Source organism: Suricata suricatta, chromosome 6 (assembly GCF_006229205.1).
Source record: "Suricata suricatta isolate VVHF042 chromosome 6, meerkat_22Aug2017_6uvM2_HiC, whole genome shotgun sequence".
NCBI classification, from domain to species: domain Eukaryota; kingdom Metazoa; phylum Chordata; class Mammalia; order Carnivora; family Herpestidae; genus Suricata; species Suricata suricatta.
The window spans coordinates 14,916,199-14,928,357 of record NC_043705.1 but is presented as its reverse complement, the minus strand read 5'-3'; the positions used below and the strand labels follow the sequence as shown (position 1 = coordinate 14,928,357).

Genomic DNA, 12,159 nt, shown 5'->3' with positions numbered 1-12,159 from the left:
ATTCACACATCTGTCTCATATCTATACTGTATCTATATCTTTCTATCTATCTACTAATGTATATATAGTATACCTAGAGATATTATCAGGGGCTTAAATTACACTGAGTATTGTGGGACATGGTAAGGACCCTGATTTTGACTCCAGATGAGAGCAGAGGCCATTGAAGGGTTTTGAGCTGAGAAGTAACAAGATCTGACTTATGCTTAAAAAGAAATACTTGGCTGCTTTGTGGAGAGAATGATTCTGTGTGCTCAAGTGTGGAAGCAGTTAGACCAGTCAAGAATAATGTGTAATAATGCAGGAAAGAAGATGGAAGGTTGTACCAAAGTGGCAATGATGAAAATTGTTAGAAGTGGTAAGGATCTATTTTGAAGGAAGATCAGAAAAGATTTGCTGAAGGTTCTGGTGTAAGGTATGAAAGTAAGAGTTTTGGCAGGAATGACTGGGCTGTAGTAACTAGTAGAATGGACCCTCCATTTATTATGGGAAAAAAAAAACTGGGTCGAAGAGGTTGCTGAGGGTAGTGAAATCAGGAGTATGCTTTTAACATGGTAAATATGAGATGTCTTGTTAAGCATCTGAAGAGAAATACCATTTCTTTTAAACTTCAAGAAGTCTCTTTAACATTTTCTGTAAGGTTAGTTAAGTTGTGATAAACTCCTGTAACTTTTGTCTGGGAAGCTATTTTTTCTAAAATTCTCAATGATAACCTTGCCAGGAGTGTATTTTGGTTGTAGGTTTTTCCCCCCTTTCAGCACTTTGAATATATCATGCCATTCCCTTCTGGCCTACACAGTTACTGCTGAAAAATCAATTGATAGCCTTATGGGATTTTCCTTGTATGTAAACTTTTCCTTTTCTTGCTGCTTTAAAATTTTTCTTTTTCTCTTTAATCTTTGATACTTTAATTCTCATGTGTTGTGGTGTGGACTTGCTCATTTCATCTTGTTTGGAACTTTCTGTGCTAGATGAACTTGAATGTCTATTTCCTTACCTAGGTTAGGAATGTGTTTAGTTATTATTTCTTCAAATAAGTTTTCTATACCTTTGTTTCTCTCTTCTTCTGGGACCCCTGTAATGCAAATGTAATACAAATGCAAATGTTGTCTAAAAGATTTTTTAACCTATCTTCATTTTAAAATTCTTTTTTTTCTGTTCGGCCTGTATGCTCTTATTGCCCTCTCTTCTAGACCACTGTGTTCTTCTGCATCCAGTAATCTACTATTGATTCCCTCTAGTATCTTTTTTATTTCAGTTACTGCATTCTTCAACTCTGATTAATTTTTTTAAAGTATTTTCTGTCTGGTTATCTCTCTGAGTTCAATCTCTCTGAGTTTTTCCATTTTTTTTCTCCAACCCAGTGAGTATCTTTATGATCATTTCTTTGAATTCTTTGTCAGGCATATTGCTTATCTCTGTTTCATTTAGACCTTTTTAGAGATGTTTTATTTGTCTTTCTTTTGGAGCACACTCCTCTATCTCCCATTTTGTTTGACTTTGTCTTTGTTTCTATGGATTAGGCAGAACAGGTACTGCTTCTAAATTTGAAGGAGTTGTGTATGGTGTGTATGGAGACTGTGTGTGCTTAGTGACTTTTGATGGCTGTCTGGGGCTGTGGCTGTATATGCTAGCTACTATTTCAATCTGTGGCTTTTTACAAAGAGGAAAAAAATACATATAAAAAGAAAATAGTAAAAGAAAAAAGCAAAGGGGAAAAAAGATAAGGAAAAGGAAAAAGAAGAAAATAAGTACAAAAAAAGAAAAGAAAACAAATAACAGAAATAAAAATGAAACCAAGATAAATTGAAAAAAATAATTTTAAAAATAAAAACAAACTTCTGCAACTAAAGAAAAACAACCCAAAGAAATCTAAAACTCAGCTTGTTTTCTGTAACCCAGCAGCCCTGGGGCTGATTTGGAGTCGTGGACCTTGGCTCTCTGAGTTTGCAAACCCACTGTGAGCCAGTCTTGCATTTTTTTTAAGTGGAAGAGGAGAGAATGTCCCCACAGCTCCTTGGCCCTTTTAAACTGCAGCCTTTTCCCTGAGTCCCAGGATGACCCCGGCCGGTATAGATTTTCGGCTGGTGTAGATTTTCGAATCCTGGGCTTGCTGAAGTTGAAGCTCCCTGTGATGATGGTCCTGCCCCCACCAATTCTGGTATCCAGACCCTACTCCAGTCTAGGCTTTTAAGGTGGAACAGGAAGGCAAACTGCTTTTTTAGTCCCTCTGACCAGGAGAGTGCTCCCACAGCCACTCTTCCATTTGGTAGAGTTCTAGCATTGTCTCTTTTATATGCTAGTTACTCTTTTAAACCAAGGTTGTTTTTTTCCTATACCCAAGGACCAAGGACTCTGTCCCCAGCCCCTTAGTATTATCCCTCCCCGCTGTCATTCTCAGTGTGCTAGAATGGGGTTTCCCTTTGTTACTGTGTCTTTCTATTGTTATGCCCAAATTAAAATATCCCCCAAAACCAGAGACTACCAGGGAAACCGAGTCACATATGCAAAAGCAAAGGGCATTTATTCAGGCTTAAGCTCAGGCTCCCAGACCTCACCAACGCAGTGGATCCATGCTGAGAGCCCCGAACAAAGGCTGGGTGGAGTTTTTATGGGGTTTGAAAAAGGGGGGTTACAGAAAATTATGACATAGGTACAGTAATCCAATCATTATCATATAACAGCCTTAGTAACAATTTTAACCATATACATTGTCCAGGGTGTTCGTTACTTTTGGTGGGACCCAATTACGACATTTGGTGTTTCTTTGAAAATAACCAATTACAGGATGGGCTAAGGACCCCCATGTGGGGTGAGTAACTGGTTAATCTAGCATTAAACAACAGGTGACTATCTATAGTTTCCATCTCCAGGCCTGTCCTTAGGAATGTTAAGTGTGTCAGCTGGCCGCTTCTGATTGGGTGCTGCGAGGGTGGTCGCTTGTTGAGCAATATGTGCCCTTTTCCTGTTATTGTCTAAACCAAAACTTAGGCCTTTAAGCTCAGCGGGGAAACTTAAAGCCTGTCATGGAATCAGTTTGGTTCAGACCTATGTCCTTTCACTATTCTCTTGCCATTCTCTCTCTCTTTGTCCAAAAGCTCTTCAGGTAGCTGTTTGGTCAGTTTTTCAGGAAGAATTGTTCTATAATTAGCGTCATTTGGTGAGCTCCATGGAAGAGGTGAGTTCACAGTCTTCCTTCATTGCATTCCTGGACTGGAAATCAATAGATAGGTATTTAAATAGAAGTTACAGTACTAGAGGAGATCTTTAAAGAACAAGTATAGATAAAGAGGAGAAGAGATCCAGAGGACAGAGTTCTGGGATGCTTTGTTGTGTAAAGTTCAGGAAGTTGAGGAGCAATCAGAAGGGAAGCAAATGACAGTGAGTGAGTGCTTTAGGAGTGACATGACAAGTCTTGCTAGCTGGTTGAGTGAGAGGAAGACTAAGAAAGCACTAGATTTGTCATCATGGAAGTCACTAATGCTTTTGATGAAAAATAACAAGGGTGATGTCAGGGTAAACAGTGAACACAAACAATTGCAGGGGCTGAGGAGAGAACAGGGTAAGTAGAGACAGGAAGCTGAAATAACTTTTTCAAGAAGTTTTGTTGTAAAAGAATATAAAAGAGAGCTATGTAGCGGGGTGGGGGAGGGGAGGGCTAGTAGCTTAGTGTTTGCTGGAAAGGGAATAAAGTCCAAAGGTGGCTTTTTAAATATGATAAGGAGAAGTAACACCATCTTTGCTTCTCCTGGGAACCAATCAGTAGAAAGGGCAAAATGGGTGATGCCAGCGGGAGAATAATTAGAGGTGTGAAGTCCTGGCATCCTTCAGTGAGCTCTGGGGTTGGGACTCGGGGCACTGTGGGAGGTTGTCTTTAGAAAGTGGCACGGATGCTTCAGCTGCTGCAATGGGACAGAAGGCTTTGTGCAAATGCAAGCATGTGATCCGTTCCACGATGAGGAAGTCTGAGGATTCCTTCTAAATGTTCAGTGAAACAAGGGGATTGTCAACAGGCCATGGCGAGCAGGAGGAGCCTGAGAGATCCAAATGACAGCGTGTAAAATAATGGGGACAATGGCTATTGTATGTTTTTGATACCAACATGGAATAAGAAATAACACTATTGAGGAGGTAAATACATGAACACACACACACACACACAGACACTGCAAAACAGGAATTTCAGGAGACACTACCCTTATTTCACTTACTTTCATGTCTGTTCAAATCTATTTTAATAATAAAACGTGGACGGTGAGTCAGGAAATAATTTCATGACACCAGTAGGGTGGGAGCTGCAGTCTGGAAAACACTCATCCAGAAGAACTGGAGGGGAAATTCTCTGAAGACACATATAATAAGATTATATGCAGCAGAATAAACCACCTTTATGGACAAAAGGTAACGGGAGGCCCATGAGCTTAATCAAAAGCAGACTATTGTACACTCCCCACACCTAGTAGCTCCTCCTGTGGAGATTCCTTTTTATTCTGGGACCCTCTGTCTTCCAGTGACACAGCTCTGAGATCTGTCACTTTTCTTCCTGTCTCCCATTTTTGTGACTCTCTCCCATTCATTCATTTGCAAAATTTTAAAGAATCTGCCTGTAAATTCCCATCAGCATCTGTTTCTATTTCCATTGATTTTGCCATGGTTCAGGCCCAATTGCTTTCTCTCTACCTTATATTTTTACTTCTCTTATTATGATAGTAGTGCAGTGGGTGTCCATAATAAGAAATTTCTTTTAAAAAGACAAGGAGCTAAAGAAAATAAATACCAAACACAATCTCACTAAGAGGCTGTCTCGCTTCCTTTGTAGGTATATCTACTTCCATTTTGTATGCACATGTATTATTTCCCCTGTACTTGTGTATAAACAATTATGTAATATAGCCCTGTTTTATAACATGCTTGTTTTTAAGAACACATGGTGAATTTCTGCTCACATTATTATGTGCTTGGCAAAATCATATTTAATAGCTGTAGGGCATTCCATGCATGGCATTTTAATCTAAACCATTTTGTTGAGTTTTTGCAGTCATGTGCCTATGCCTCTCAAATCTGGGACTACAGGGAGCACAATTTACCAAGTACCCCTGCTGCTCTGTGCAGAAAAATCAATTCATCTCTTAGTTTGTTGCAAGCCTGAACTTCCCAGTCACTAACAGAGCTCCGGGATGAATTTAGGCCCCTTTCTGGGAGACCTGGGATTCCTCTGATGAGAGACCCTGGCGTATGGTCTCCCACAGAGCTTTGTAGCAAGTTGCTTAAAATGACGCACCACTTTCCTTTCTTTCTTCCCCCAGGATCAGACGTGCATGGAGTCTCTGCTTCCCTGCTGTCTCTGCTTCTCCCATCTCCTTTCCCATTTTCCCTCAAGAGCTGTTCTCTCTCCCCTAAGACATTTCTTTTGTACGTAATCCCATCTTGGCATGTTTCTTGTAAGACCCAAACTGACACAGACATTTAGGTTGTTCTCGGGTTTGTATTCTGTACAACCAAACTTCTGATTGCTCAATTGCTCTTAGCACAGCATTCTTTGTGGAGAGCCCTTCAAAGCACTGCCATTGCTCAATGCATTAAACTTAAGCCTCTCCTACCACCCCGCCTCCACATTTGGCTTCAGCCTATCTATTCAAACACCACCCAGTGTTCCTAGTCCAGCCCCAGGCCTGCTGACCAAATATTCTCACATTCATTTTCTCATGCCTCCTCCTCCCAAACCCGAAGAAAACATCTGCCCAGCTGATGCCTCCTTAATTCGGGATTTCTTTATGACTTCCCTTCCCCCGCAATGTTTTTTCCCCTTTATTTTAAAGGCCACAGAAACGTGTTTTCTGCTATGTATTCACTCTTCTTGTCAAAGGGAGTTTTGTTAAAAGGGAGGCTATAAAGCCCAGTGGTCAAGTGTATAGTTTGTAATCAGACCTAGACATCATTTCACACACACACACACACACACACACACACACACACACACACAGGTACACTTGGATGGCTCAGTGGTTAATAGTCCCTCTTTGGCTCAGGTCATGATTTGTGGTTCATTGGTTTGAGTCTGGTGTGGGGCTCTGTGCTGAGAGCTCAGAGCCTGCAGTCAGCTCCGGATTGTGGGTCTCCCTCTCCCTCTACCCCTCCCTTGCTCTCACTCTGTCTCATTCTCTCTCAAAAATGAACATTAAAAAAGATTAAAACACACACATACAACTTAGCTGAGATTGGATAGGTTTGGGAAAACACTAGGCTAAACAAAGATAATCCAAGATGTTTTTAATTCCAAAACTTCCCATAGCCCTTAAAATGTTCATATACGTTGTGACTTCCTAAGGCCAGCATCGACACTTTGTGTAGCTTTTCTTGAATTTATCTGATCACAAAGTCCTTTAGAAACGGATCAACTCCAGACATTATTTTTTCTTGGAAAATACCAGGAAGGGTAAAAATTGTCATAGAATTTTGAATGTATGATTTTCACAGTACTTTACAGTACATATGTATTCTTCAATTGTTATACTATTTGTATATTTATCTTGGACATCTTTCCACTTTTAGCCTTTAGCATAAGGTCTTAAAAATAATGGGCACTTGTCCAGCTGAAAAATCACAGAATTTTAGTGAAGGCCCATGGTCTGGAATAATATTTGGTAACTGGAGAAAGTTTGCATCTACTTTTCAGTAGCTGTTTTCCAGTCTTTTTTAGAACATAGTATCCTGGGCTACTTTGCAGGCTGGAAAAATTATCTTGATGTTCAACCAACCAACAAACAAACAAACAAAAAACAAAGCCCTTGTAACTGGAGGCTAAGTATATTTTCTCTACAATTCCCTTGATTAGGACAGTTTAACAGGCTATAAGGTGGAGGTGCATTTTAAGGGCAAGAAAGCAGGAGTCCGCGGACGTTGGGTCCTGGCACACCCTGGGCAGTGAGGAAGGCAGGCTGTGGCTTAGTTGTGATTGTTTTCATTTCCGAGGGTATGCTTGTCAAAGAGATACTCTGCCAGGCCAGAAGCTGGGGCCCCCATCTTAACTAGGTTTTGCACGTGGTCACCTAGTTCTTTGATAGATTTCACCTGTTCATTCAGATAGTGTGTTTCCAGGAAGTCGCACAAATGGGGGTCACCTTTGTCTGAGGCCAGAGAGTGCAATTCGAGCAACGACTGGTTCACCTTCTTTTCCAAGAGCAGCGCACACTCCATGGCACTCAGCCCGCTCTCCCAGTGGTCCCGGTCAGGTTTCTTGATGTCCTGCAGGCAGATCCGGCCTCCCCGCTGGTTCTGCAGGCTCATCAGCTTCTCCGCGTGCGCGGTCTCCTCCCGGGACTGGCGAAGGAAATATCTGGCGAAGTTGTTCAGGGCCACGTCATCTCGGGAGAAGTAATAGGCCATAGACAGGTACACGTAGGACGCGTAGAGCTCCAGGTTGATCTGGCGGTTGATGGCTGCCTCGGAGTCGGGGTGGAAGTTCTGCCGCACCCGGGAGGGGGCGCAGGTGGGTCCGGAGGGGTCCCGCGAGGAGGAGGCTGCTGCCAGCGGGCGGCAGGGGGCGGCGGGCTGGGGACCCAAGGGCCGCCCGGAGATCCAGAGCGGTCGGAGCGCGAGGCATCGGCGCGCGCTGCGCAGGGACACCAGCGAACTGCTCAACTGCTTGGAGAGGAACAAGAAACAGGGCGACATGGTTCCCCTTCTTTAGAAGTGGGGAAACGGAGGCCCGGGCGGCTCACCGCGGGCTCGAGCGCCAGGGGCTTCAGGTTGGAGTCAGAACCGCAGCCCTAGGCGACGGCCACTGTGACACACACACACACACACACACACACACACACACACACACACACACACACACACACACACACACACGCCTTCACTTACAGAGGCACCGAGTTCCACGCGGGGCGCGGGGGGGGGGGGCGTGCGCGCCTGTAGCCGTTGGGCACAGACATGATCGTGACAACTCCATTTAACTAAACACTGCCCCATTTCTGCCCTTGGGCGTTTGTAACTTATTATTTCACCTAAGATAAAAGTGCTATCAAAAAAAAGCAGGCACTGAGACTAGCAAGGAAAGCAGGAGCCCAACGTACTTGCTCTGCCTTTATGACCCTCTTTCTGTCGAAAGACCAAGGCCTGGAGGAAGTCAGGGCAGCGAAATAGGAGAAAACGTCACAACCAATTTATCTGAGCGTGGGGGTCCACAGCCAAATTGGGTCCTGATAAAGTCACTTTCTGGATTATTTTAACAAATGTAGGTATGGAAATAATTGCCAGGATAGTAGATAGGCATATTTCAAGGGTCTGTAACAAGATAGTGCTTTCTTTTAACAAGACATTTCATTTTCAAATATAAAATTTATCTTTATTACGAAGAAAAACAGGATACTGTAGAAAAGTAGGAAGAATAAGTAAACCAGTTCTAAACTTGATGTTATTTCCTGTCTGGTTAAGGCAGAAACAAACACCTGTGATGAGCACAGCATAGCTGTAGAGAAATTGAATCACTGTGCTGTACATCTGACACTAATGTAACATTGTGTGCCAACTAGAATAAAAAATACTAAAAAACAAAAAGGGCAATTAAAATTAAATTTTATTTTTTAATATAACATTGTCAAATTAGCTAACATACAGTATATACAGTGTGCTCTTGGCTTTCGGAGTAGATTCCCATGATTCATCACTTACATAGAACACCTAGCGCCCTCCTTATGCCCATCACCTATTTTCCCCTTCCTCACTCCCCCCATCAACTCTCAGTTTATTCTCTGTATTTAAGAATATTTTATGGTTTGCCTCCCTCTCTGTAACTACGTTAAAAAATTAAATTTAAACTGGTATTTGATTTTAAAAGAATATCTGTAATTGTTCTACTGTATCGAGAACATGAGGATTAGCTCACAGAAGAAAATTCAGAAAATTTCTAATCTTTCTCTCCCAGAGAAAACCATCATTAAAATGTTGGTAGTAATTCTCACAGATTAAAAGAAGAATATTAAAAAATCACAGCAATACAAAAGGAATCATATACATTTTTAACAGTTTCAGAGAGGTATAAATGACCCAAAATAAACTGCAGGTAAATAAAGTGTACAAGATGATAGGGTTTGACATATGCATATGTCTGCGAAATCATCACGAGTCAAGGTAATGAACATATGCATCAATTCCCACAGTTCCCTCAGGTTCCTTTATATATTTTTTATTTTCTATTTTTGTTAGTTTATTTAAGTAAACTCCAGCTTCAACGTGAGGCTTGAATGACCACTAGATTCACGGTTGCATGCTCTGCCACTGAGCCAGACAGGTGTCCCAACTCATGTTCCTTCATATTTTGTAATCACTCCCTCCTGTCTCTCTGCCTTACCACATCCCAGTCATCCGCTGGTCTGTTTTTCCTCAGTATGTAGGTTAATCTGCATTTTACAGAATTTCATATAAATAGAAGGAGCAAAAAAGATGTATATACCTTTTTGCCTGGTTTCTGTCACTCAGCACAATGGTTTTGATATCCATCCAAATTGCCTTGTGTATTAATAGTTTTTATGGTTGAATAGTATTTCACTGTGTAGAGATAACACAATCTGTTTGCACGATCACCGTCTCATGAATATTCTGCTTGTTTACAGGTTTGGCTATTGAAGTAAAGCTATTATAAACATTCTTGTACAAGTCCTTGTGTGGTTGTATGAGCTCATTTTTCTTGGGTGAATATTTTGCATGTAATGGCTTGATCATATGGTAAGTGTAGGTTTAATTTTTTAAGAAACTTCCAGTTGTTTTTCCGAGTGGTTGTACCATCTTATGTTGCCATCAGTACTAGGTGGGAATTCAAGTTCCTTCACTTCCTTGAAACCCTTGCAAGGTATTTTCATTTATTTAATTTTAAACTTAAATCTTAGCCATTTTAGTAGACGTATACTGGTATTCCATTGTATATTCAATTTGCATGCTCATTCTAACTGATGATGCTGAGTGTATTTGCTCATACTTCTTTGCCAACCATATATATCTTTGGTACAGTGTATATTCAAAGCTTTTGCCCATTTTACATATTCAGCCATTTCTTAGGATTGCTTGATGTCTTATGGTTAATATCTGGGTCTTTGATATTAGCACTTCTTACATTCAGGTCTTCTTTCTGTTACCTGTATGTTACCATCTCTGTATTACTTTCCTATATTTCCTTGGGCAAATCACATTACCTTTCTAGGTTAACTTCCTCAGTTGTAAATTCAAAATGCTACTTATTTCCTTTGGGTCACTGAAAGGAATCAATAAAATAATTATGCAGAGGACTTATCACAGTGCTTAGCACAGAATAAGCACTAAAAATACTCTGTAACAATTCCTATTGCATAGTTTCTATTTGATTATTATTATTGCATATAGAAGAACTTATACAGCTTGTAAAGTGTGCTTACATGCATTATATTGTTATCATGTAGGAATAGTGAGGTAGAAATTCTTTTATTATCTGGACATATCAAATTTGTAGTTTGGTGGTAAGCTCCCTTGTCTCAAATGAACTTAAAAGTGTATGATAACTGAGGGTGGACGCCTAAGATCTGGTTGCACTTAAACTCTTATGCAGAATCTGACTGATATTCACCAAGAAATTTCTCACTAATTTTTGATTTTCTTTATCCACCTTTGCTTCTATTTTCTTCGAACTTTTGTTGCTCCTAAAATGTGGTTCCCTAAAGAGAGGTTTTGAAAATGATCCTTTAGAGTGGTATTAAATGCCAACTGCTGCTCCCACTGTTTTAGTAGAAATGGTGCTCTATTCATATAAATGCTTATCCTCAACGTAATAAAAAGCAGAGATATAAAACAAATGCAGTACATGAAATGTAATGCAAAACAACGCCATAAAACACAACACACACTTAAATATCCCAGGTTAATTTGTCAAAAATGTTTCTTGTTCCCTTACAAAGTTGATTATATATGTATTTTGCTAGACTTTGAAAATGCAAAGATTTTTATCTGAGGGACATTTTGATTTCTAGAATTCATAGTAAAATTAATGGTCTTCTACCAAAAGGACACACCTAGACCATGGCTCACCATTTCTCACAAGTCATTTCTTCCTCAGGTTTAATGACTTCTTCGCCTCCTTGAACACCCATCTAAGCTTTCGAGATTCTCTGGTGTTGCCACTACTTCCCCACCCTCCTGTCCTTTCCTCTTTTACTTCCTCATCAAATCCATCTCATCTTTTTAGGTCCCATTAAATATGTTACTTTCTCTGTAAGGTCTTAAGTAACTTCGTTTGGAATTAATCACTACTTTGTTGTTGTTGTTGAAGACTTTGTTTATACTGAGAGTATCTCATATCATATGGTTGTATATGGACATGCACATGTGCATGCTTGTATTGTTATAACCAAGATTTCTTTATCGCCCCCAGAAACCAGAGACTGCCAGGGAGGCTGAAGCACGCATGCAAAAGCAAAGGGCTTTATTACGAATTTAGGCTCGCCGGGGCCTAAACTCGGGCTCACAGACTTTACAGGCGTGGTGGATCCATGCTGAGAGCGAGTGAGCCCAGAACAAAGGCAGGGCAGGACTTTTATGAGTTTGGGAAGGGGGAGTTACAGGAGATTGCGACATAGGTACAGCGACCCAATCATAATGGTACAACAGTATTGGCAGCAGCTCTAACCATACACACTATTCAGAGCGTTCATTACTTTTGGCGGGACCCAATTACAACATTTAGGGTATCTTTGAAATTAACCAATTACAGAGCGAGTTCAGGGTCTTGTTTGGTGACTATGGGGTTAACTTTAACACTAGGTAACAGGGGCTTATCTAAAGTTCCCATCTGCAGGCCTTACCCTTAGGAATGTGGGGTGAGGTAGCGGGGCTTTCCTGATTGGATACCCCCGGGCAATGTATGACTGCCAAATGGCCAAATGGCCAAATGGTTCCGAAGAGACTGACCTTAGACCTTTTAGCTTAGAGGGGGAAACAACGCCTGTCATGGCGTCTGTTAGGTTCAGATCGTTTTCTTACAGTATCTCAGTAAAATTCTTATCCACGTGGGATCTGTGGATAGGCCTTATTCGGAAATAGGGTCTTTGCGGATGTAACCAAGTCAAAATGAGATCATACTGGATTAAGGTGTATCCTATTCCAGTGACTGGTGTTCTCCTAAGAAGAGGA

General features: G+C 41.0%; 1 protein-coding gene across 1 annotated transcript; it reads right to left on the bottom strand.

The window, feature by feature from the left end:
• Nucleotides 1–6,253: 6,253 nt before the first annotated feature.
• Nucleotides 6,254–7,735, bottom strand: FTMT (ferritin mitochondrial). Its single transcript, XM_029941611.1, has one exon. The coding sequence runs from the start codon at nucleotides 7,672–7,674 to the stop codon at nucleotides 6,946–6,948; it is 729 nt and encodes a 242-aa protein (XP_029797471.1). The 5' UTR covers nucleotides 7,675–7,735; the 3' UTR covers nucleotides 6,254–6,945.
• Between the last annotated feature and the right edge of the window lie 4,424 nt (nucleotides 7,736–12,159).

Bases quoted from the DNA above. Each gene is read 5' to 3' on its own strand.
- FTMT (XM_029941611.1), bottom strand. From the start codon at position 7,674: ATGTCGCCCTGTTTCTTGTTCCTCTCCAAGCAGTTGAGCAGTTCGCTG.